This window comes from Frieseomelitta varia, unplaced genomic scaffold, assembly GCF_011392965.1.
Source record: "Frieseomelitta varia isolate USP_RPSP 00005682 unplaced genomic scaffold, Fvar_1.2 scaffold_875, whole genome shotgun sequence".
Lineage (NCBI taxonomy): Eukaryota > Metazoa > Arthropoda > Insecta > Hymenoptera > Apidae > Frieseomelitta > Frieseomelitta varia.
The window spans coordinates 460,367-482,969 of NW_025110673.1; the positions used below are offsets into that span (position 1 = coordinate 460,367).

A 22,603-nucleotide genomic window follows, 5' to 3' on the forward strand; every position below is an offset into this window, starting at 1 on the left:
GATATCAAATTGTATCATAAGTGTACAACTGTTAATGCTTTTTATATTTAAAACTTTTTATATTTAAAATTTCCTTAACGATGATACTGAACGCTATTAAATAAGACGAGAAACTTTTTCCACCGTGATTATTGCAAGGATTTACCATTACGTATATAGATAGCTAGTGATCGACAATCTACAACATTAAAAAAAGGAGTATACACTATCTCAGAAATTTGGCAAATGATCGATTCAATTATCATACGTTGGATTCGTTCTCTATCTCTGTGTCCGTGTCTGCAATATGACTACGATCTGATCATTCCCTTCGAATCTGCTTGTGACAGCAGAACGCAACATGGGGTTCATGTTCGTTCTTCCTCCTCCTTCTAACCCTTCTGCACGGGTGCAATCTCCGTGGTACACGTACCGATACGAGTATGTATCTGTAGCTCGATCTGATATTGATTTTCTAGTTGGATGCTGGGGGATACGAAACAAGGAAGGGGGTGAATCTTTTAAATCGTCGACTCTTGCTTGATTTAATCTCCGAGGATAGATAAGCGTTCGATTTGCGGACAAATATCTCGAGACAACGATGCGAAAAATACGATACCGTAGATACGGAAAGGAAAATATAATTGGCACGTGGTAAAGGGAATATCGATGTTACGAGCGTCGAGAAGGACGAGCGACAATTTCTCGGTTACATCACGATGGGGAATTTTTATTTCCTATATCTAATGCAAACAACAAATAACACATTTCTTTATATTTGTTTAGAAAGATTCCAATTTAAAAAGGACTTGGAGATATGACTCAACTTTAGTACTCGTCATACTATTGCATTTTGTTGTTTCGTCAATGAAATTCGATCGATAAACTATTTTGAAAATCTGACGTACAGTATACAATTATTGTTAGATACGCTAGAAAGAAAAGTGAGAAATTTCGATCCAATTTGACACAATTTCAATTTCGAATTTGTCTCTTCTCAACGATAAAACTTTTCTCTTGAAAGCTCGCGTAGATCGAAAAGATATAAAATTCGATAACGAAATTTTCTTTAATTAAACGTAACCATCTACGATCTAGTAGTCGTAATCGTAATCGAATCGAACACAGAATAACCATTAACTGTACCAGGCAAGAAATGATTGATGCCAGGCCACTGCAGATTGTTTGACCTTGACCTACCATCTTACAACCCCAACGTAAATTCCACCCTTACCAATTCGGAACCATCAATATCTAAGATCCCTCACACGTGACCAAACTGAACAATTTGGAATGATATAAGGATAAAAGAAATACACAGTTTGCTCTGTATAATCCTACATTAGCTAATTATCATTATTCAATTTTCTTATTAGTAGATATGATCTTTCGGTCAATGTAAGTTTTTTGATTTTATCTGTCTATTAATCGCAGAGATAGCGGATTGTCATTATCATTATTTGTATCACTACCGTCTAGTTCAGGGAATTCCGAAATTCCGCTGACACAATATACAATTGTTAATACAATTTTTTATATATTTTTTTCTCGTGTAACATTTCTTTCGAAACCATTGAGCGGTGGTACAAAAATACGTAGATATTCGTGAAACAGGAAAGGGTGTTTTAAAAATCTCGCAGATCGAAGTCTGGATTTGTTTAAACATACACGTGAAATGGGTATCTCAGCTGTAGATCTAATGAATCAGAATCAACCGCAGCTGACTCCCAACGCTAGGTATAATATAAGCTTGAGAAGTAAGTAACAACCACGCAAAACAGCCATATTCGTAATCGCGTAGTCGAGCTTGTAAAACACGCTTGATAATCGTGCGAGTATCCGCGGCGGTCGAAAGTGAAACGATCCTTGGGTAGCCCGTCGGCGTTTCAACCCCCTCGAGTCGAGTCGGCCGGATCGATCGGCGATCGCGCGACCTTGACACGATCAGTGGCGGCTGGTCGCAGGGTCGAGGACTCACGGAGGTTATACGGTTGTTGCATTTTCAGCCGGAGAAGGAGGCTGCTGCTGGTCGTCGCCAAGCTCTGGAGGGAGAGTAGGACGAATCGTCGAAGCTCGTTTCGCAGGAAGGAGGAAAGGAGGAACCGAAGGAAGGGAGAGGAGGTCGAGGCGTTTATCGAACGAGAAGCGTATCGTACCGAGCGAGCGGTGTACCCGGGTTGAAGCGAGGAGGAATAGAGAGGGACAGTCAGAGAGAGAGAGAGGGAGAGAGAAATGGCCCCCACCCACGACCAGGAAGAGATAGAGGGGCGCTATAAAGAGTATGCCTATAGCCCAGTACCACCGAGTTCCAGTTCAGCAGTGTACGATTCAACCACCCTTGGAAAATATCCCGTTGAGATTGGTGTCGGTTCATCCAAGTATCGTACGAACGGTGTCCACGATAAGTGTCGTGTCGCAAATATGGCGGAGAAGGGCTCGACGTTGCCTCAGTACGTCGCTGCTGCCGCGGGTAAGTTCCAACCCCTTTTCTTTTCGCGGGCTAAACGGGGTAGAGCGAATTTTCCGTTCGATTGAAACGTCGCGATATCCGATCAGTCGTCCTCGGCGATCGAGTCGAGTCCGACGGTGTCTTCTGTCAGCCTGAGTTTGGTGAACTCGGTGGCCACCAAACATTTCGGTTGGCAAGCGTTCCGTTTTCACGTGAAAAGCGCCACCGTCAGGGGCAGTTGAATTCTCTTTCGAAAATTCGCTCGCGGCGATACGAAATAATCACCGAACTTGGAGATTCGACTCGAAAAGGTTTGTGGCTGATAGACAGCTTATCTATTCGGAACTTGAGTCAAATCTCGTGTAATACCGCGGCTAACGCGAGCATTAGAATCGTGTGCTTGAATTTCGAAGTGAAGGGATATATAGATTGAAATCTTTATGTAGGAATAGAATTAACGTTAATGGAATTGATCGGCGAAAAACGTGCACTACCGTTTTGGCTGTTAGAATTTACGTGCTTGTGAAAAAGATTTGACGAGAGGAAATTTACCGAGCTAATTAATCAACGATATCTTCATATTATTTGTTCGTAAGATACGGATTAGATAAATTCAACGACTCGCTTAGACCAATGGAAAGTTATTAAGAAAATTGATTATATAATGCCCTCCTTTGCAAACCGTAACAAACTCGTTTTCAATCGTACGATGTTTCACGAATAACAAAATTATCGCGTTTCCTCGAAAGAGAAGAAGAGAAGAAAAATTATTATTATCAACGAAAGATCCTGCTCGTCAAGTTATCTAGTTTTCCAATGACATAACAACCGTCGCGTCTCACTGTGACCAGCGACAGCCGGTGATTTTCAACGCGTAGGATAAAACGAAGGATTGACATTTAACTCTTAAAAATCTGGAGTAACGAATTCGAATAATAGCGCGCGACTTCTTATCTGATATGTTGCTGGCGAATTAAATCGTAATTGATTTGTTACCGTGTCACGTGTTGCGCAGCACGACGCGTTCATTGTTCGCACGTGACAGAAAACGCCGGGAAAGGAAGGCGAAATTTCTTAAGTGATATACCCAACGCAGGTGCGAAACGATCGTTCGATCTTTGTGCAAAATCGGCAGTCTGTTTATTGGACGCGATTAAATAAAAAAAAAGCGTAATTAAATAAATAAATGACTTTCTCAATTGTTGATCTTCTGAATAAAACGGTCACGCGAAATTGGATGGACAAACAAACATTGAAAATACGTTCGTGCGCAAAACAAGGAAACGATCGCGCAAGACCGCGTGCGTTCTAAAACGATTTTCACTCGAAAGTATGCGAAAGTATCACGCTACGAATATATTCTCGTTCGTCTGCGAGTCTCTTTTCGAAAGGTTTATAGCCATTATGTATATTAAAAATAGCGTTTAGTCGAATACCAAGTGTAACAAGAGTTATTACAATTGACAATGAGAGTGCGTATCGCTCTATTTATACCGGAGGTATGAGTGCGACAAATTTTCATTTTTTTTGAGTTGAAGAGTATACTGAACGTTTTTTTCTAGGCCTGGTTTTGTATCAAATAGGCAAATATATTGCATGACAATGATGTTATTCCATTTACTTAAGAATGTGATCTTACTTTCTATATCTGTTCAGTTACAAATTCCCACAACTGGCTGAATCGCATATTCGCGCCTCTGGTATAAAGGAGACGATATTAATGTAGATACAGATTCTAGTAATAGTTTGTTCCTACCACTCAGAGTTGAAACAATTTCTTTCGATTCTCGACTGAAGAGAATAAAATTTTATTTACACTGTCGAATTCCTTGGAGTTCTGTTTCATTCCATTGTAAGTATCATTTACCAAATATATGTCATACGTTACGCTATAAACAGATCGTTATTAAACTAAATTATAGTTATGAATCGTAAATATTATACGCAGATCGTGTAACTATCCACTTAATCCGGCGTGCATTATGCGCAACAGTTAGACAATGTCAATTTGCAAACGAGTCGAGCGAACAATATTCCAACTCCAGGACTTTTACTTCCGTTCGAGCCGAAATACATCACAGTCACGAATCAAGATTCATGAGAATACTTTATTAAGATTATGAGAATACTACTCATGTTTATTAATTGTTTACGAGAACGATCGAAATTGCCATTTGATCGAGCTATTTTTGGGGAGTATCGATTCGTAGTTTACCCTCTAATTATCATTCATTTATTTCGTGGATAATGAAAAACCCCTTTTTTTACCAAAAGTCGACGACGTACTTCGCAATAATTATTTTTCAAAATCACTGAAAAGAGTTATTAGAAGAATTAGCAGATTGACAGGGAATATTAGAATCGATGCAAAGGCGATTTTATCTTAACGAATAATTAATAATTAGATCAATCTATATCAATTAATCCTTGCTCTTTCTCTGATGAAACTTCCCTTTGTTGCTTGATTCATTCGTGCAGCATTCTCCGGTGCTTTGTTTTCTTCCCGATCACGATCATGTGGGTGGACGGTGAAGATTTTCTCGAAATCGCATCGTCAATGCTTCCGCCGAGGTAAACACGAACTCGAATCGTCGACCATTGTTCAACGGATGAAAGGGAGCGTAATCGACGAAACGGTAACAGACCGATTGCAGGAGATCGGAAATCGGTTGAGATTCACATCGCTACCGGTACACAGCGGTAGATTTCATTGTCGAGTTACGTTGAAACCAAGAGATAACGTTGACCGAGACAGAATCGATGACACCGATCCACGAATTTCTCGCGTTTCCGTAAATTCCCCGCGACCGTAGTTTACGCTCGTGCTTCACCGACAGAACTAATTTCGACGAGAGCTTGTGCCACGTAACAGAGTATACTCGTCCTCGTTGTGTTCCTCGATACGTGCCAAAATTGTATCTCAAAGTTTCTCGTTTTTCAAATACGAAAGCAGAAAACAAAACAGTCGTTCGATATAACTTGATTCTCGCGATTCGCTCAGCATGATCCTCCTTTCTCTCCTTTGTACTTTAAATCGACGAAATTCTAGGCATTAATCGCTCTGGTTGCGTGAAACAAACATCGGCACACAAGTGGCAGAGGGAAATAGGTAGGATCGAACAAGCATTCGAGATTGGAGTACCGAACGGCAAATACTACTTATTAGCTTCTCTCTGTGTTCTAACCTGTCGATATCCACTGTCCGCAGAGAGCCAATTTCCTTTTCATTTTTCTCCTTCGTTTCGATCGTTGCCAGAGACGATCTTTCTAAATATATTTTTCACTTGTATCCACAACACGACGGAGTTATTCAGTGGCGGAAAAACAAAGACGAAGGAAGGAGGAGCAGGCGGATTACGAAAATAGCACGGTTTATCTTTAACGCGGTTCATAGAGGACAGGTTTCGCGCGATAAACGAAAGACAAAATGGAATTTGAGTAGAGAGGGAAACTGCTCTCAGAGGAACAAAAACGAGTGTGCAATATCGATTCCCGCGACAATTGGAGAAACATGCACGTATCGGTCGACGTTTTACAAAATTTCTCTATTTGTGTAATTTTTAATATATTTCCACTAGACTTGTTGAATCATATTGCGTCCAAGTTCGATTTTTCTTCAATTTATTTCCAACGTTGTAATAAACATTAGCAATGATTAAATTTGTGACAAAGTATTGTATACTTGTAATATTGCTCATTGAGACCATCGAAATTTCATTGTTACAGAATTATTTGCAATTTCATTTAATTATAGAAGGAAACGATTATCAAATAATTGTCACATATTTGTCACTATAAGATGTGCATAGTATATAGCAAGAGTGGTAACACCGAACATGTGTGCACGTAGATGAAAAATTGTATCCTCGATTCATCGATCACACGTTTCTCGCGTATTTTAATACGCGGTGACAACCGTGATCTGTAATAATACGGGTTGTTCCTTTCTCAAGAAGAAATGAATATGCAATTGATGCAATGTTCGGCTTCGTTTCGTGAGCAAAATTCACAGAGCAGACTCGGGAGACGATCTGAGGATTCCAGAAGAGATCGAATTAATTCTGCCGGAGGAGCGTGAAGTTGCCTTCGACGTACTTTGCGTGAAAATGGAGGTTTGAAGGCATTTATCAAGCAACTTTGTCAGCAGACGAGAGAATTATCACTCGATCCTTTCCTCGCAGCAAATGAGAAATTGCGTCAACGATGGTGGAACCGGAAGTCTCTACGTCGAACAAAATCTGCAACGTTTCTGCAAACTTTTTCTTGTAAAATTTATGGCGATGAATTTGGAGTAAGCTTAACACATTCTAAGTCCTTTTCTCCTTTTGTTAGAGGAAGGTAGATTAAAAAGTAATCGATTGCATCGTGGAAAAAGTCAGAAGCTGAGGGTTGCGTGGCGACGCAGTTTGTTTTGTTATTCTGTGTACCAAACCGACCGAATTATCGCGAATGATGCGCGTTAATAAGGATGTAGTTTGAACTGATTGCGGCCGAGATTCAATTCGAACAGACGCCGGATACGAATCGTTTAATATTCGCCGCTCGCGATTATTATTCGCGCGTAAACTCACTGTCCTCCGCTCGACGACGCTCTTTGCATCCCGTTTCGATGTATTCCCCATCACGTACCTCTCGTCCATCATCATTTCACGAATACAAATCTGACGAAACGTTCACCTTCTTCCATTGGACCTGCGTGTAAGAATCGAACCATTCATTTGAACATTCAAAAAAGCCCAATAAATAAATTTCCACAGAGATCTTGAAATCACCGCACGTAAATCTTGGAAATTTTTCACGTGAAATTGAATTGAAACAATGACGAAGCTGACGAGCTAATTCTAAACGTTCGATTCTAAACGCGCGCAAGTTTATCCAAATTGTGTAAATTTTCGTTCAAATTTTCGTTTTGATGATTACTTTTTGTTACTATCAAGGACCTTCGTTCTACGTATGTGTGAAACGTTTCTCACGAAAAGTCGAGTGAAATAATAATATTCAATAATAATTAATTAATTCGGTGAAATATTAATATTTAATAATCATATTTATCGGTGCGATAAATATGATTATTAAATATTATTACTTCACCGAATTAATTAATTATTAAATATTATTAATATTATTATTTCACCGAAAATGTGATTATTCGTCGTGCTCCCCTTTGAATACGTTAAGATCAGTTGCTCCATTCACGTAACATCGATCGATGTTTCACTGACTCGAAGCGCTGTCAACGCGACGTTACGACGTCGTGTTCGTGATTTTCCTTCATATTTTTTCGCTTTATGCATCGCGGCGAGGACACTCTGCGGAAGGGCCGTCGAAAATTCGAAAAAAAAAAAAAACCCGAGAGAGAAACTCGAACTCGAGCGAGGTTTGTCCTTCGTTTCGACGAAGTCGTTAAGTTTCATTTCGTCGTCTGTGCAAGACAAAGTGGTCGTTAAAGTAATTCTTATCGCCTGCTGCAATGATTTGCACGCTAAAGTGTCATTAACGTTTTCGAGAATTCGTTCGTTCGTTCGCGCGTCGCGTCGCCGTGAATTCCCAGTGAATTCTCTTTATCGAGGGAATCGGTATTTCGCATCGAATAATCGATTACGTCAACCAAGCTCCAAGAAGCTTTTCTTTTTTCTTCCCCCTACACCACGTAGGTACATTTATCTTATCCGAAGGAACAGTTTTACGTAACGGGTTTCACGATAATACATCGATTACCGCGGATTGATCAGGAACGCGATTAAAAAAAAAAAAAAAAATCGTCTACGGTATTTGCGCTTTGTTCAACTATTGCTCTATTGTGTTGAATCGGTATCAAACGGTATGACAAATTACCACGACGATTCGTTGAAACTGATAATACTATGTATCGATATGTACGACGTAGTTGCAGATGCCATAGATAGTGGCCTGGTTAGAAAAGCCGTGCTTGCTTGCGTAATCATTCATTGGAACAAACACAAGTCCTGCTTGTTAGTACATAGCCTGTTACCTTTATTAACGGTTGAAAATTATCGCTTGCGATATTGCGAGCGACTATGAGTTAGGATGCCTCGCGAAGATCTTGATTGGTTGGCGAAATCTGTCACTCTCGTTAACAGATGGGAGAAATTTCATTGGGAGAAGCAACGTTTCGAAGTAAAATTCACCTACGAGCGCGAGCAATGAAATTCAAATTTATCCGTGGGATCAAGCTGAAAACTTTGCCGAGTTTGCTCAAGTTCTAGAGCTTCGAGTTGGCGAATTATCGCCCAACCACGGGAACCTGCATTCGCTCCAACGTTTCTCGGGGGTTTATCACTTAAAAATGATTAAGTTTAACGAAAGCGGATCGCGCGAGGATTTCTAGGAAGAGCTTTCGATTTTCATTAAGTATTTAAATCTCAGTAAGGATTGAAATTATTAAATTATTAAACAAGTATCTGCTTAATGTGTCAATATCGTCACGTCTACGTACGATAAACACGACAAACGTTGTTTATTTTTGATTCATTTCCGTCTATCTTGTCCGTCTCTCTCGCGTGATTTAAGATTCGCTCATTTCGAACAACTGCCCATTCAAAGTGATGAGTTTTTCCTCATCATTCATCGCGAATGCGCATACGTTCGAACGAATTTCTACGTCACGTCTCGAATTTTTACTTCCCATTGTTGTTAAACATTCGAATACGAATGTCCATTCGGCAGTCAAAGATCACGAATGTTTACAACAAAACGAGGAGAAGATTGCACGAAATGGCGCTACATCACGCGTGCCTTCGCAGAAATTCCCGATGTCGTGGATGCCGAACGTTACATTCGGTATGTTATTTCCCAATCGGTGGAAAAAAAAAAATTTCACGACGACTATGCTTCTGTCTCGCGCGATTCTGTAATTACTATCTTGTATATTGATAACGCTAAAATAAATATAGTAGTTAGTACACAGTGTACGAATCTTATCGATCTATTGACTATCTTCTGTAAAAAAAAAAAAAAAAAAAAAGAAACAAGAAGAAGACAAGAATAATTGAGATATTCTTGATAGGATAGATTTTTGTTGTTTTATCAGGGTTTCTTTTAAACTTGCCAATCGTTATCTGGGTAACCGAGTGACGATTAAGATGAATATCGGCGAAAGGTGAAAAGTCAGTTGCAACGGATTAGATAGCAGATGTAAAAAAAGTTCATACGTATTATCGAGAAAAAGCACAAGGCTTCGCGTCGAAAGAGGCTGGTCGGATAACGCTCGTTATCAACCGATGTGTATGTTGCACCCATTTTCGTCCGATCGAGCCTCCGCGAATAAAAATATTTACCATTTATTTCCTCGTGTGCGCATGATCTGTATGCGAAGACGAACGGAAAGGAAATAACGAGTAAGCAGAAGCGTGACAAAAATTAAAAGAAACGTCAAAACTCGGACAGCTATATGACAGCTAGATCGATGACAATAATTTCACAATAATTTCGTGTTTTGCGTTTTAATCCAGTTCGATAAAAATGCTGAATCTGCACGGAGCCACCCACCGATGACGTCTTTCAGTGATACTGAAGTCAAAGAGTATTACGCCTCGACAATTTTGCTCATCTTAGAGTCATAAACTTGGAGTCACCTGCAATGATTCGAGAGTCCACAGTGTCCTATTTCAACGCAATTAACGATATTATACCGGTTTATATTTAGTTACGATCGTCGTTGAATATTTCCTATCTGCTAAGAGCTTTTTAATTAAAAATAATAATTCTCCCGCAAAAACTTTACTTTCTAATTTTGTTATCATTAATTCCTTGTATTTGCCTTTTTAGATCTGTAAATTATTGCACGATTATGTGTCATTTATTACTTATTTAATTTAGAGGATATTATTTATACATAATATAATATTTATTATTATTATTTATATTATGTTATAATAATAATATTATATATTATATATAATTAAATATATATATATATATAAAGGTTATATATATATTTTGTAATTTATGTCTGTACATAACTTTCAAGTAATATCATGGAGTTACAGATGACTATAACAGACATTTAATTTTATTCTGCACTTTATGTCCTTTCCGTTAGAGATTAGCAATAAAATGAAATCAAATTAGAAATTTCGTCAATGTGAACGCATTGTCATAAATTTTTATGACAATTAAATATTCAATGACGATCAGAAAACTAAGGAAATATCGAATCGTGTGAAGGACAGGAGCGATCGTTGAGCGAAAGGGATCCACCGTGGCGTTCCGTTCCCTGTGGCGTAATAAAAGCGACAGGGCGCAACCATTTCACTCGATTCTCTCGTCTCATTGACTCAATCATTCATCACCGGTCTCGACAGACACCCACCGAAGTTATTCGCACTGGGAATTATTTATTGCATTTCGAGCTAACAACAGTCGAGTCGATTCAATAACGAATATTCTCGCAAACGTCCGGAAGAATTAATTGGCACTAACAATCCTTCGCCATTATTCCCGTTGAAACGAAAATATTCGAATCAAAGGTTTCGAACTCGCAGAAAGATCTCTCGACGAATGTGTCACTTCGTCGCGGAAAATTGAACAAACAAATAGTGTTTGCGCAAATTAGATACGTGTAAATATGTAAATATGTTTTATCTCGATACGAGATATACTGTCGAAGAAATGGTAATTTAACGATAATAATAACTCGTTCAAGTAGTGTTATTGCGTGTTGTTTGCGAATTGCCATTATTCTGTTCTTGCAGGACGAAGAAGTTCAGAAAAATTACGCATTATCGATACACACGACTGAATGTCAGAGGTATTCCCAACCTCTTGATCGTTTCTTTCCTTGTCGAATGCTTCACATGTCGCAACGTTCTCAAGTTTATGAACGTTCTTATCGACTAGATAATTTCCTCAATGTTCGAAACGTAAACGTTCGACTTGGTCGAAAACAACAGGTATTATTAGTCCGAATCTGCGATTTTCATTTTGAATCAAATAATTATAAACAACAATAACGATACCAAGTTGCACAAAAATAGTCTAGCTACATGTACGTTGTAAGAAAATTTATTGTATATTTATATTTCGGACATACACGAAATCGATGCCTGACTGTTGAATACCGTTGAAACTCTTTTTTTTCATTTGTCAAACCAAACTGAATTGAATTTTAACACGACAGTGTCGAGGTGATTTCTGCCGAACCGCTTTAATTTGTAGCGACGCAGTTTGCAATTTCTTTCGAAGAACTTTGCAAACGATAGATTGTAGATAAACGATTATTGTTTTTCTACTGATAATGGACTTTCTTGTCTACGAACAAGAAAAATACGGAGACACGTTAAAAATTATAGCTTCCGACGAATCGTAGATATCGATCTATCAATACCTTTTTTTTTAGTTCGAACGAAGCGTCGACAACGAAAAATCCAAGTATCCACTCACTCCGGGTTACCAATACCGGAAGTCTATGCAGCCGTGAGTTACGATATCACGATTAGGAAAAAAACGATAACGATTTCCAAGTGCGCGTGGCGATTTCCTACAATCTGGAGAATGTGGCGATTTCATATAATCTGATGAACGTAATGTTTGCAGAGGCGTGATTAAAATCGTCTAAAAACTTAGAGTATTTAGATCGATATCCATTCATGCTCGCTGGAGTGCAGATTTATTGCGTGGCAATAAACGAAAAGGTTTACAACGCCGTGTACGTGGAACTCGTCGAGTTTCTGCGACGAGTTTATCAGCTGAAAAATTGAGGTTAAAAGGAAACTGGCGAAACACGATAGCGCAAATCGTGATGATTAAGAGGAAATGAATCGATAACAAAGATTATTTTCTCTTTCGCTTCATCCCCTTCTTCGTTTCTTTCAATTGTCATTGAAAAGTATTTTTTTTTTTTTTTGTCACGACGATCGAAAAATTCGATAAAGCGTCTCTTCAAAGGGATCGATGGAATAAGGAATCGTTGAACGCTTGCAAATGTCGCGAATGACAACAATTAGTAGAGAGATAGTTAGCGAGGCCAATAGCTGAGATCAGTAATCGATAAATTCGTTCGCGATCGACCAAAGGGATCGAATTTCCATTCGACACAGTGAGTGTGAATGAAAGGAAATTTGTCGCCGGGTAATGTTAATCATTTCCATTAGAACACAGAGAGATTTGATTGACTCGTTAATACGATAATTCCGTCTCATCTAAATGCTGTTGCCCCTACAATATCGTCGAACTATGGTGATTAAACGTTCCAATGGTGAAGCTTTTTGTTGCTTTACTGGACGGTTTTTCACTGGCTGTTGGGCGAGAGAAATTCATCGATTCACTTGCACGATATTTAATGAAGTGCCGGTATTAATGAATTTTTTCTTTCTTTCAACGTTTTTTATCCTTACGAGGAATTAATTCGTTCAAATTATACGAAGCGATATTCACTTATAACTGCGGACTTTTATGCATTTACAGGAAATTTTAAAGCACAAACTTGCAAATAATTTATAAAATATTCAAACCACAGTGTTTCCTACAATATTTCTTATAGTAGAATATTTCTTAGTAATAGAATAATTTTCTACCAAAGTTCCATTTTTTCGATTCGTCCATTCAATTGTTATTTCAAATCAACCGTCCAATCCAATTGTTTCAATTATTTCCAAGTGTAAGATTACAGGAACATCCACACGCCTGCTCGTAATTCCCCGATTTATCGATTTGATATTTAACATTTGCAACGAAAGGTGTTCTAAATTAAAAAAAAAAAAAAAAAAAAAAAAAACAAAAGGCAAACTTAATTTCTAAATTTTCCCGGCAGAATGGCGAACAGCGAAACGGAAGTGTGCGAGGTGGAATATTTGTTTGTTTGCGAAACGTGCGAGGCGACGACCAGCGATTCGCCGCGAGAATCGCGGCGCGATTATTTTTATTTTCCCACTGGAGCGCCGCACGCGATCCGATGACATAAGAACGATTCCGCGACGCGAACGATTACGTAAATCGCGTTGCACTGCTCTCGAATGCAACGTAACGTATTGTTTCGTTGCGTTTGACAATCACATGTGTACGTACAAACTCGCCTTCGAGCGTGACTCGCGACTTCGATGTTGTTCAAAAGTTTGCGAACGACCGTGGAGAATGAAAATCTGCCGAGTCTATCATCCGTTTCGAATATAATGAACGTGAGTCGCCGGAATTGGATCTGTTTTAAGTTGGAGTATTTTCTAAAACGTTTTCGAAGTATTTCAGTAGTTTCACCCGATTTTACAACCAGCTGACCATTCAATGTCTGTTCCATTTGCTATAGCGTGACTATATGGAGCAGTGATTTCAATATCCTCTTGCTCCGATATTCTCAACAATTTCTTTCAACATTGATCGACCACTTGATCGAGAGATTTCACAGTAGCTTCAGACAAGAAGCCGTTTCCACCGATAAGTTAAAGAGCTTTACGCAACTCGCCGATTACCTTCAACCAGTCTAATTCTAGCTGAAATATGGCAAAATTAACGTAATCGATCCACTTTAACGTAATCAGCCAATTTCAATTCCATCTAATTTCATCCATTTGAGTTCTTCGTCTGTTTGTGCTCCGTTGAATATTTCATCGAACAATCGGAGCTGTTCGTTCTGTTCAAACAGCCGCGATATCCCGATAATTTCAATTCACTGGAGGAATCGAGGTTCTCGCACGTGTCGACGAGCGATTCCGAGGTCCTTGAAACGTTGTCTCTGAAATTGACAATCATGTAAAGCCGCGCGGCGTCTCGCACGCGGATATGCCGCCGAGTTTCCCATCTTTCGGAGATCGCATTTCGGCGGAAGTGGAGGCGGGGATACAAGAAGCTGTCGCGTTATATTCCGATTATGACGATGATCGCGACGATAACGCGATAACACGATAGTATTTTGTCCTGTCACAGAGAGACACTCCGAAGGTACGAGAGAAAGTGAAGTGAAAATATTAAACAAATTAAAATAAACAGCTTAATCACATTAGTAGTAGTAGGCATGATTCAATTAAATCGAATGAGTTTGGACAAATCTTCGAAGATGTGGAAAGAAAATGAAAAGCTAGAAAAGTGGGAAAGAAACAGAAACGAACAAATCAAATAGTTTCAATTAAATTAATAAATGTACTAGATGTTATGTTATTTAACATTTCAATCACAAGAGATCGTGATGATTTAGAATTTCATTTTTTACGATATCTGACGAGGATAGAAACTGAAGTAAAATCTAGTATTAAGTAACTTGTGTCGAAGTCTTGCATGTCATTCACTATAAAATCACGACCATTAATTGAGGGTTAAACTAGATTGTACGTACACCTCCGAGTGTATTTGCTTAACCAAACTAAACGTTCCTGATTAATGTTATCCTCAACGATATCACCTCTACACGGAGGACAAAATTGCACCTGCAAATTCAACTATTTTTTTATTGCTTTAATCTAGTTTACCTGTGATTAAACACGTGCGTAATAAAAAGTAACACTCGCCTGTATGCCAGTGAAGAGAAAAACAATGTACAGGAGGTAAAACTAGAGACAGAGAAACAGAAAAGACGAACGAATCGTCTAGAAAAAGAGGCAGATAAGCAAAGACAAAACAACAGGTGGTCGATAGTTAGGTTATCATCGACGATTGACGGCCACTACTCTTGACAAATCGCAACGCGATTTTCTTTCTCGTTTCGCGGAGGACGTACGATCTTTAACGACATGATTGATAGCCGTCGTTCGCTCGGCGATTAATCGCTCGCGTTAATTACGTAACGTATCAATGAAGAAACGAGCTTGAAATTCCGCAGCGCAAGCACAAACTCGATAACAGACTCGCGAACCGGACGAAGATGGAAAAATTCACTGACGAGAGTTTATCTTCTCGCGCGAGCCATTGTCCATGTGTTTTTTGACCGTGTTATCGCTGGCGCCGCGGGCAAATTATTCCACAGCTGCTCGGCGATTTCGTAGCTCGGGAAGCTCGAACAAATGGACCGGGAATCGTTCTACTTCTTTTTCTCTTTCTCTCGTATTGCCTTATCTTTGTTCTCTTCTCTCTCTCTCTCTCTCTCTCTCGTACGAATCTATGCGGAACGCATTTTCGATTATGCGGGTAACGGGGGAAATCGTAGACGAGAAACGTGACCGACGATCGATTTGCCAGCGAACGCAAACTGACCGTAACTATTGTGCACGCGGAAAATTTGTACTCGAAGAAGATCGCTCGTTATCGTACACTTTTGTCGATCGTCTATTTTTGACCACGTAAAATCAGGTCGAACCGAACCGGTTACATCGTCTTCCAACATGTATCGTTATCATCTTCCTCGCACTTCTGCATCCGATAATTAACGGCACCGAATGCTGTGATTTCAGCAAATCTGTGCTGTGTCGCGTCCGGAGCTTTGCTAGGATGGACGAGTCCGGTGTTACCAAACCTGGGGAGTACTTTGGAAGACAATCCCCTCGGCAGAAAAATCACCGCCGACGAGAACTCTTGGATCGGCTCCTTGATCTCCGTGGGAGCGATTATTGGCAGCTTCGTAGCTGGATATTTGGCGGAAAGGTAGTGCTATTTTTCTATTTATCTAATCGTGTGCAGTACTAGCGATAGATCCAAAGAGTATTTCTAATTGTAAGTTGAATCCTTAACCTCTTGCGCTGGAATGACGTGCCGTGCACGTCCCAAATTGCAACATTTTTTCAGTTTTAAGTATGTTTAAATATAATCAAAGCAAATGATAATAATTAATAATTTCTATCCAGTGATATGATACCGACGAGTTCAAAAGAAAAAGAAAGCGACGAATTATTATTATAATTAACTAATAATAATATTATTAATATTAATTATAATTAATAATATTGTATACGGTTCGGTCACTCGTTACGGTTCGCGAACCAGTTGCCAGCGCAAGGGGTTAATCCAGCGTAGTAGTTGATCCCAAAAACAGTTGAAACTCAGACATTATTGTAAATATACATGCAATTCGCATCAGAATTTGTTCTAATTTGTTTTTTTTCAATTCGTCACAGATGGGGTAGAAAAATGACGCTTCTGTCCTCCGTGGTGCCATTTCTGATCGGCTGGGTCTTAATCGCAACAGCCGGCGTCGTCTATCAGCTGTTCGTGGCCCGAATAATTCTTGGTTTTGCTTTAGCTTTCGCCTTTACGGTCGTGCCCATGTACTGCGGTGAGATCGCCGAGGTAAAACGTCGTTTCTACTCGCTCTAATCGAGTCCTTCGTTGCAATCGGCGCTCGATTAACGTTCGATCTTGTGTCCACATGATTACGATTAGACGTCCGTCAGAGGAGCTCTGGGATCATTCTTGCAACTGTTCGTCACCATCGGCCTCCTGTATGCGTACGCTATCGGCCCGTTCGTCTCCTACGTGGCGTTCGCGATAATCTGCGCAATTCCACCGGTGGTGTTCTTCGCTTGCTTTTTCATGATGCCCGAGTCACCGTACCACTTGCTCAAGATCGGCAAGAGAGAGGAGGCGGTCCAAGCTTTGGCCAAGCTGCGAAAAAAGTCACCGGCCAGCGTGCAGAAGGAAGCTGACGAAATACAGGTACGCGAAATACATGCAAACGGGAGTTTAATAACGGAGAGCAGGCGAGCCGCGAATAGCTTAGAGTCAGTTGCACTCGTCAACTGATTCGTTCGTTGAACTCCGATTTCCGCCGTGATCCTGGCTATTTTCGTACGCTCCCGAGACCAGAATAATTTTCATCAAGTCGCGTCGGAGAGGTCGCCGTCAATTGACAGGGGAGCTCGTCCGAGTCACGTGTCCCATGGATCTCGACGTTGACGACCGTCGTCTTACAATTATTGAGAGCGTATCGAGGTCTCAAGATCGTCTCGCGATGTCGAAGGGGAAACGGATGGTTAAAAATAATTGTCGAACGAACGATCGATGGCGTGGTACTGATAACGTAGAAATATTAATACACTGTACTCTCTCATACGAGCGGCGATGAAGAAGACGTGAATTAATCATTTTTTACGTCGTATCGTATATATAAAAGCAAACGATAAACACAAACAAAGTTATATATATATATATACAAACATATATATATGTATATGAAAGACGGATAAAAAGGATTGATAAAACGTACCCCCTAAACACAGGAATTTTACCAAAAAATGTGGAAAACGAAGGCGAGAGTGCGGATGATAAGACCTGATTGCGTTGCAAACCAGCAGCATAATATCGTATCGGCGTTCGGGTCACGTTCGTTGAACGAGGCCGGGGGTAAGGTCGTTTCTTGATCCGCCAATGGTAACGGCGTTCCTTCAACGTGCCTCTACATATTATGCTATTGAATCGCGTAGTCGGGTGACTAACGCGTCACGTGTCTACGGCGAAGCGATTGTCACGCGTACGATCTTTTGATTCTCGTTGGCCCACGATTAAAATTCAATAGACCGGTGATCGAACTGTGTATGCAAATTGTTGCATCAATGATACTTATATTACACAACGCTTTCTCAATCTCTTCTTTGATTATTTTTTTTTCCTTATTATTTTTGCGCTTAAGCTCGCGTAAAAAAGCTGTGCTCCGGTTTTTCTTCGATTTATCAATGAAATGAATGATTCAAGATTTCTTTCAGTATTCGCTCTGCGTCGAAGTATGGACGACGAGCCAATTGCAATCAGTTGTTCGTTTCATTTTTTAGGCTGCCATTGACGACGCGTTCAGGAACGAAGCAAAGATCAGCGATTTATTCAAAGTGAAGGCGAACCTTAAAGCCTTGATATTCACGTGTTTGCTCGTCGCGTTCCAACAATGCAGCGGCATCAACGTTGTCCTTTTCTACATGGGATCAATCTTCCAAGCTGCGCACAGCGCGTTGCCTGACTCGATATCAACCATCATCGTGGGTGCTGTTCAGACGGCCACTTCTGGTATCACGCCACTGATCTGTGACAAACTTGGCAGGAGGATGCTGCTCATTACCTCCGGAATCGGCGAAATTGTCTCCTTGGTAAGCGAACAATCTCTTAAATCCATATTTATCTCATTTATCTCGTTACATTGTTTACCATGTTTTTCCTTTCACAAAATTTACTTGCTACTGGATCTTGTCAAATGAAAAGCAAGACACTGCTCCACCAGGTGGCACGGAAACAAACTTGCAACACTTCTGCAAACTGTTCATGAGGAATCAATGAACGAATGAAACAATGTCTTAATCTCGTTAATGCTAGCACGTGGAATTGAACGAAAGCTTCAAGCAAAAAGTACGATCCTCTCCTCTGATGTCGTAACGATATTTTGTAAAGGCTTCTTTCACGCTTGGAAACATCGGCTAATGGCAACAAATTATTCCGCGATTATTAAGGTATACAAAATGCAATGGATCGTCATTCCAGCCGGTGCAATACCAAAACATCGAGTTGCGTTCTCGTTTCCCGGTAACTTTTAAACAGGCTTGTCGTTAGTGACGATATGTGCTTCGACATATCGCACAATCATGTTTCTCGATCGGTTACCTAATTACGTGACACATCGTTTTCGTGGTATTTCATAAATATTTGTCGTGGTTTCGATTGTTTCGTTTGAAGTACCTCTGCATAATGCCGCAGGGATGCGTGGGTGGGGCAAGGGTTAAGGTCATACTTCGTTTCAGCAAGAGCCTGACTGATGCCTGATCGATTTGTCGCGTGCAACTTACGTCGTCTGTGCGATTCCTTTTTGAAATGTTCCAAGATGACGATTCGTTTGTTAGTGAAAGATGCCAATATCACGTGGATCGTGCACTCCCACCAATTGAAACAGCAAGAAAACTACGTTTCTTCTTGTCAAAAAGACAGTCGTACGCAAACAATCTCGTCTTTCATCTCAACGACTCTAATTGTTTCTACGAGATTGACAACTCGTTCGAAATTAATTAGTAACACTGACAAATTGCATTAGCAGCCAGATCGTATCTACGTAGCGTTCTGAGTCACAATTGCAGTTTGACGAATTGTCGAACCAAACGGAAAGAGAGAGAAAGAGAGAGAGAATAATTACCACGATGACCTAGAGGATTTCGCAACGATTTCGTGTACTAAATGCGCTTCTTTGCGGCCTTGATTCACTGTCCGTTGCGTACGTTTCACAGGTATTGCAAAATAATGGCAACAAATCGATCGTGACCTTGCAACGCCTATTCAGATCGATTTATGTAACCTCGCGATCATGTGCAGACGTACTCCTGATGCGCGCCGCATTCTACCGTAACTGTATAATAACGCGAACAGAACATGTCTTGGAGTCGAGGTCGTTTGCTTCCGATCTTCGTTCTTTCCTTTATCGACAGTCCCAGCAGGCAAACTATCTTTGTTAATCGATTCTCGATCCAAGCATCGATAAAATTCGTCGTATAAATCACCTCGTTTTACTTCCTACGTTTGGTTGCGCTACGACAAAGTCATCTTTATCGACGAATGTCTATTAGCTGATCTTCGAAATTACCGATTAATTCTTTTCATGCAACTTGTCAAAGAGTTTCGTTAAATTTTTACGTGTTTCCACATTTTCGAAAATAGAATCTTGTTTCGTGTAGAAATACGCATTGGAATTTTTCGTACTATGTGCTTGAAGAATCTAGAAAAATGTCCAGTAACGAATCACGATCATAGTGAACGAATCCTCTGACTGATTTTTTTTCTATTTCTAGATTCACAAATCTTTCGAATAGATTCTCGGCTGCTTTTCAAATATCGGTCAACTCGCCGAACCTTGAACTGCTCAAGCATATCTATACTAATCTAATCGACACTTTGGTGGGAATGAAAAGTGTCCCACTTTTTGAGGCATGGTCGTCCGAATAAAAAACAAAATTGTTTCGCCACCTTTTATAAACAAACAAAATTTCTCACGCGTACGTAGGTCGTTTCTTGTCTCGCGCAATTTCCCTCGGTGTTGAACGCAAAACGGTCAAAAAAAATCCTTGTTTATTATAATGTTCGCGAAACCCGCCTGGAAGAAACTTTCCGTAAACACAGAGTAGGAGCAGTGGCGTATCGACAAGGAAATCGCCGGCTGTTCCGATGACTTCACGCATGTGGAATTATGAGGTCGAACAGTTAATTATCCACAGCAGTAGACTGTTGCACCGATCCGCGGCCGCAACCAATGTCAATGTCTCGTTACGTGCACGCGCACGCAGGAATCGATCGTTGCTTCGCGAGCTGTGACGTTGCGTTATCTAAATCTCGTAACGTCGCGGCGAGGGGAGAACGAAGGTAAAGAAAAAAAAAAGAAAAAGGAAAAAGGAAAAAAACGACAAGGAAAAAAAAACGACGAGGAAAAAAAGTTGATCGAGGTATATCGGGACGCGAGAAACGTGTCCGGGAATGTCTGGAACGCGGCTAATTACCGCCAGCGCTAATTTTATTTACGGATCGACGGATCGGCGTCATTAAATCGCGATTACGTCTCCTTCGCGTTGCGAGGATCGTCGAACGCGTGTCGGATTAATTACCGTACAAGAAAATAAAGTCGTATCGACGTATCACGTTGTCGCCGCGTTCTAAATTTTAATTACAGCCGAGCTGTATTAAATTTAATTCTTTCGTGGGCTGGTAAAAGTGTACGAGCAATATAACTTGTCATTTTCGAGAAAGGACACACATATGTTTTAATGTAAAATGAAGAATACTTTAAATTCATTGCACTTTAAATATTATACAACGATTAACACTGACAATTCTGATTTATGCTCTTTTACCTGCTCACCAAAGAATTGCTACACTCAAGCATCTTACCAAATATTTCATCACTTAAAAATCCCAACATTTAAAAGAGTAATTTCACATTTCAGAGAAACAAGCTCATCATACCTTTGTCTCGTTCGAACGGAAACATCTTTCATTTATAGTTGTCTCTCTTTGATTTGTAGATTGCGCTGGGTCTCTACATGTTCCTCCAAGATGTGGAAAAATCGGACGTTAGCGGCATATCGTGGCTTCCTATCGTCTCGCTGGTCATCTTCATCGCGTTGTACTGTATAGGCTGGGGACCGCTCCCGTGGACCGTGATGGGCGAAATGTTCGCGTCGAACGTGAAGTCGAAAGCTTCCGGGATCACGGTGTCCGTCTGCTGGCTGGTCTCCTTCTTCATCACCAAATTCGCCAGTGATCTGCAGCAGGTGTTCGGCCAATACCTGCTGTACTGGCTGTTCGCCGTGTTCTGCGTGCTGAGCGTGTTGTTCACGTTCTTCATATTGCCGGAGACGAAAGGGAAGAGCCTGCAGCAGATTCAAAACGAGCTGAGCGGCGAGCATCCGGAGATACCAGAGTTCGGCGACTCGAGTAAACAGTGAAAAACAGTATTACGGTTTCGTAAACGTTTCGGGGACAATCTCGAGACTTCGATTTCGTCCTTGTTCGCGTACCAGACCGACCATATCCGTCGAATCGTTCTTCCGTATTCCTATTTCTACATGCATACGTATGTACATACATATATGTACGTATAAGCGCGTCTTCACATACTGCCAAAGACTATGAGTCGCGATGATTTTGCATCATCTCCACCCGCGAAACGTGACGAGTGGACACTATACTTTTTTTTTAATCGTTAGGATCGTAGAAACGCTCAGCATTTTTAGGTATACATACATATATATATACACACACACACACACACACACACACACACACAGGATAAGATGTAAGAGACGTGCGTTCGATGCAATATGAAATTGTTAACTTTTCGTATAAAAGAGGGAAACGTCACGGAGATTCGAACGAGTATCCCGTTCTATGCAGATTTTACAATCTGTTCGAACAGTATGTAAACGAAGCAGAGACGACGAGTAAATTAGATTAGTCTTTAACGGAGAACAGCTATCGAACGATACTCGACGATTCCATCTCTGTATTCCGTGTTTCTCGCCACGTACGCGCAATAATAGTTACTAAATGTATTTATTCCTCGAGCGACCTTAGCCGTTTAACGTGCGTGTCGTTTCCTTTGTACGTATTAAGATTTTAAGCGAACCCTCGTATCCCCTCCCCACTCCCAAGTATGATAATATTTAATAATTTAACGCCGTGTTAGATACGTTTAATTTACGAGGACGAGTTCCGTTGCACTGATCATGAAATAATCGCACGTATTCCGTTCTCGATCAATCGTCGCTCGTGTTGAATCGTGTTGACGAGGAAAATCGCAGAGAGATCGCAAAAAAAGAGTCGTCGGAGAGTCTTCTCCGA

The 22,603-nt window shown here is 40.4% G+C and overlaps 1 protein-coding gene across 1 annotated transcript; it reads left to right on the forward strand.

The window, feature by feature from the left end:
* The first annotated feature begins 2,196 nt into the window (after positions 1-2,196).
* Positions 2,197-22,101, forward strand: LOC122536893 (solute carrier family 2, facilitated glucose transporter member 8-like). Its single transcript, XM_043669666.1, has 6 exons — positions 2,197-2,449; positions 15,763-15,952; positions 16,423-16,594; positions 16,688-16,960; positions 18,073-18,381; positions 21,286-22,101. Exons 1-6 carry the CDS (start codon positions 2,212-2,214, stop codon positions 21,706-21,708), a joined length of 1,605 nt encoding a protein of 534 aa, XP_043525601.1. The 5' UTR covers positions 2,197-2,211; the 3' UTR covers positions 21,709-22,101.
* Positions 22,102-22,603: the final 502 nt, after the last annotated feature.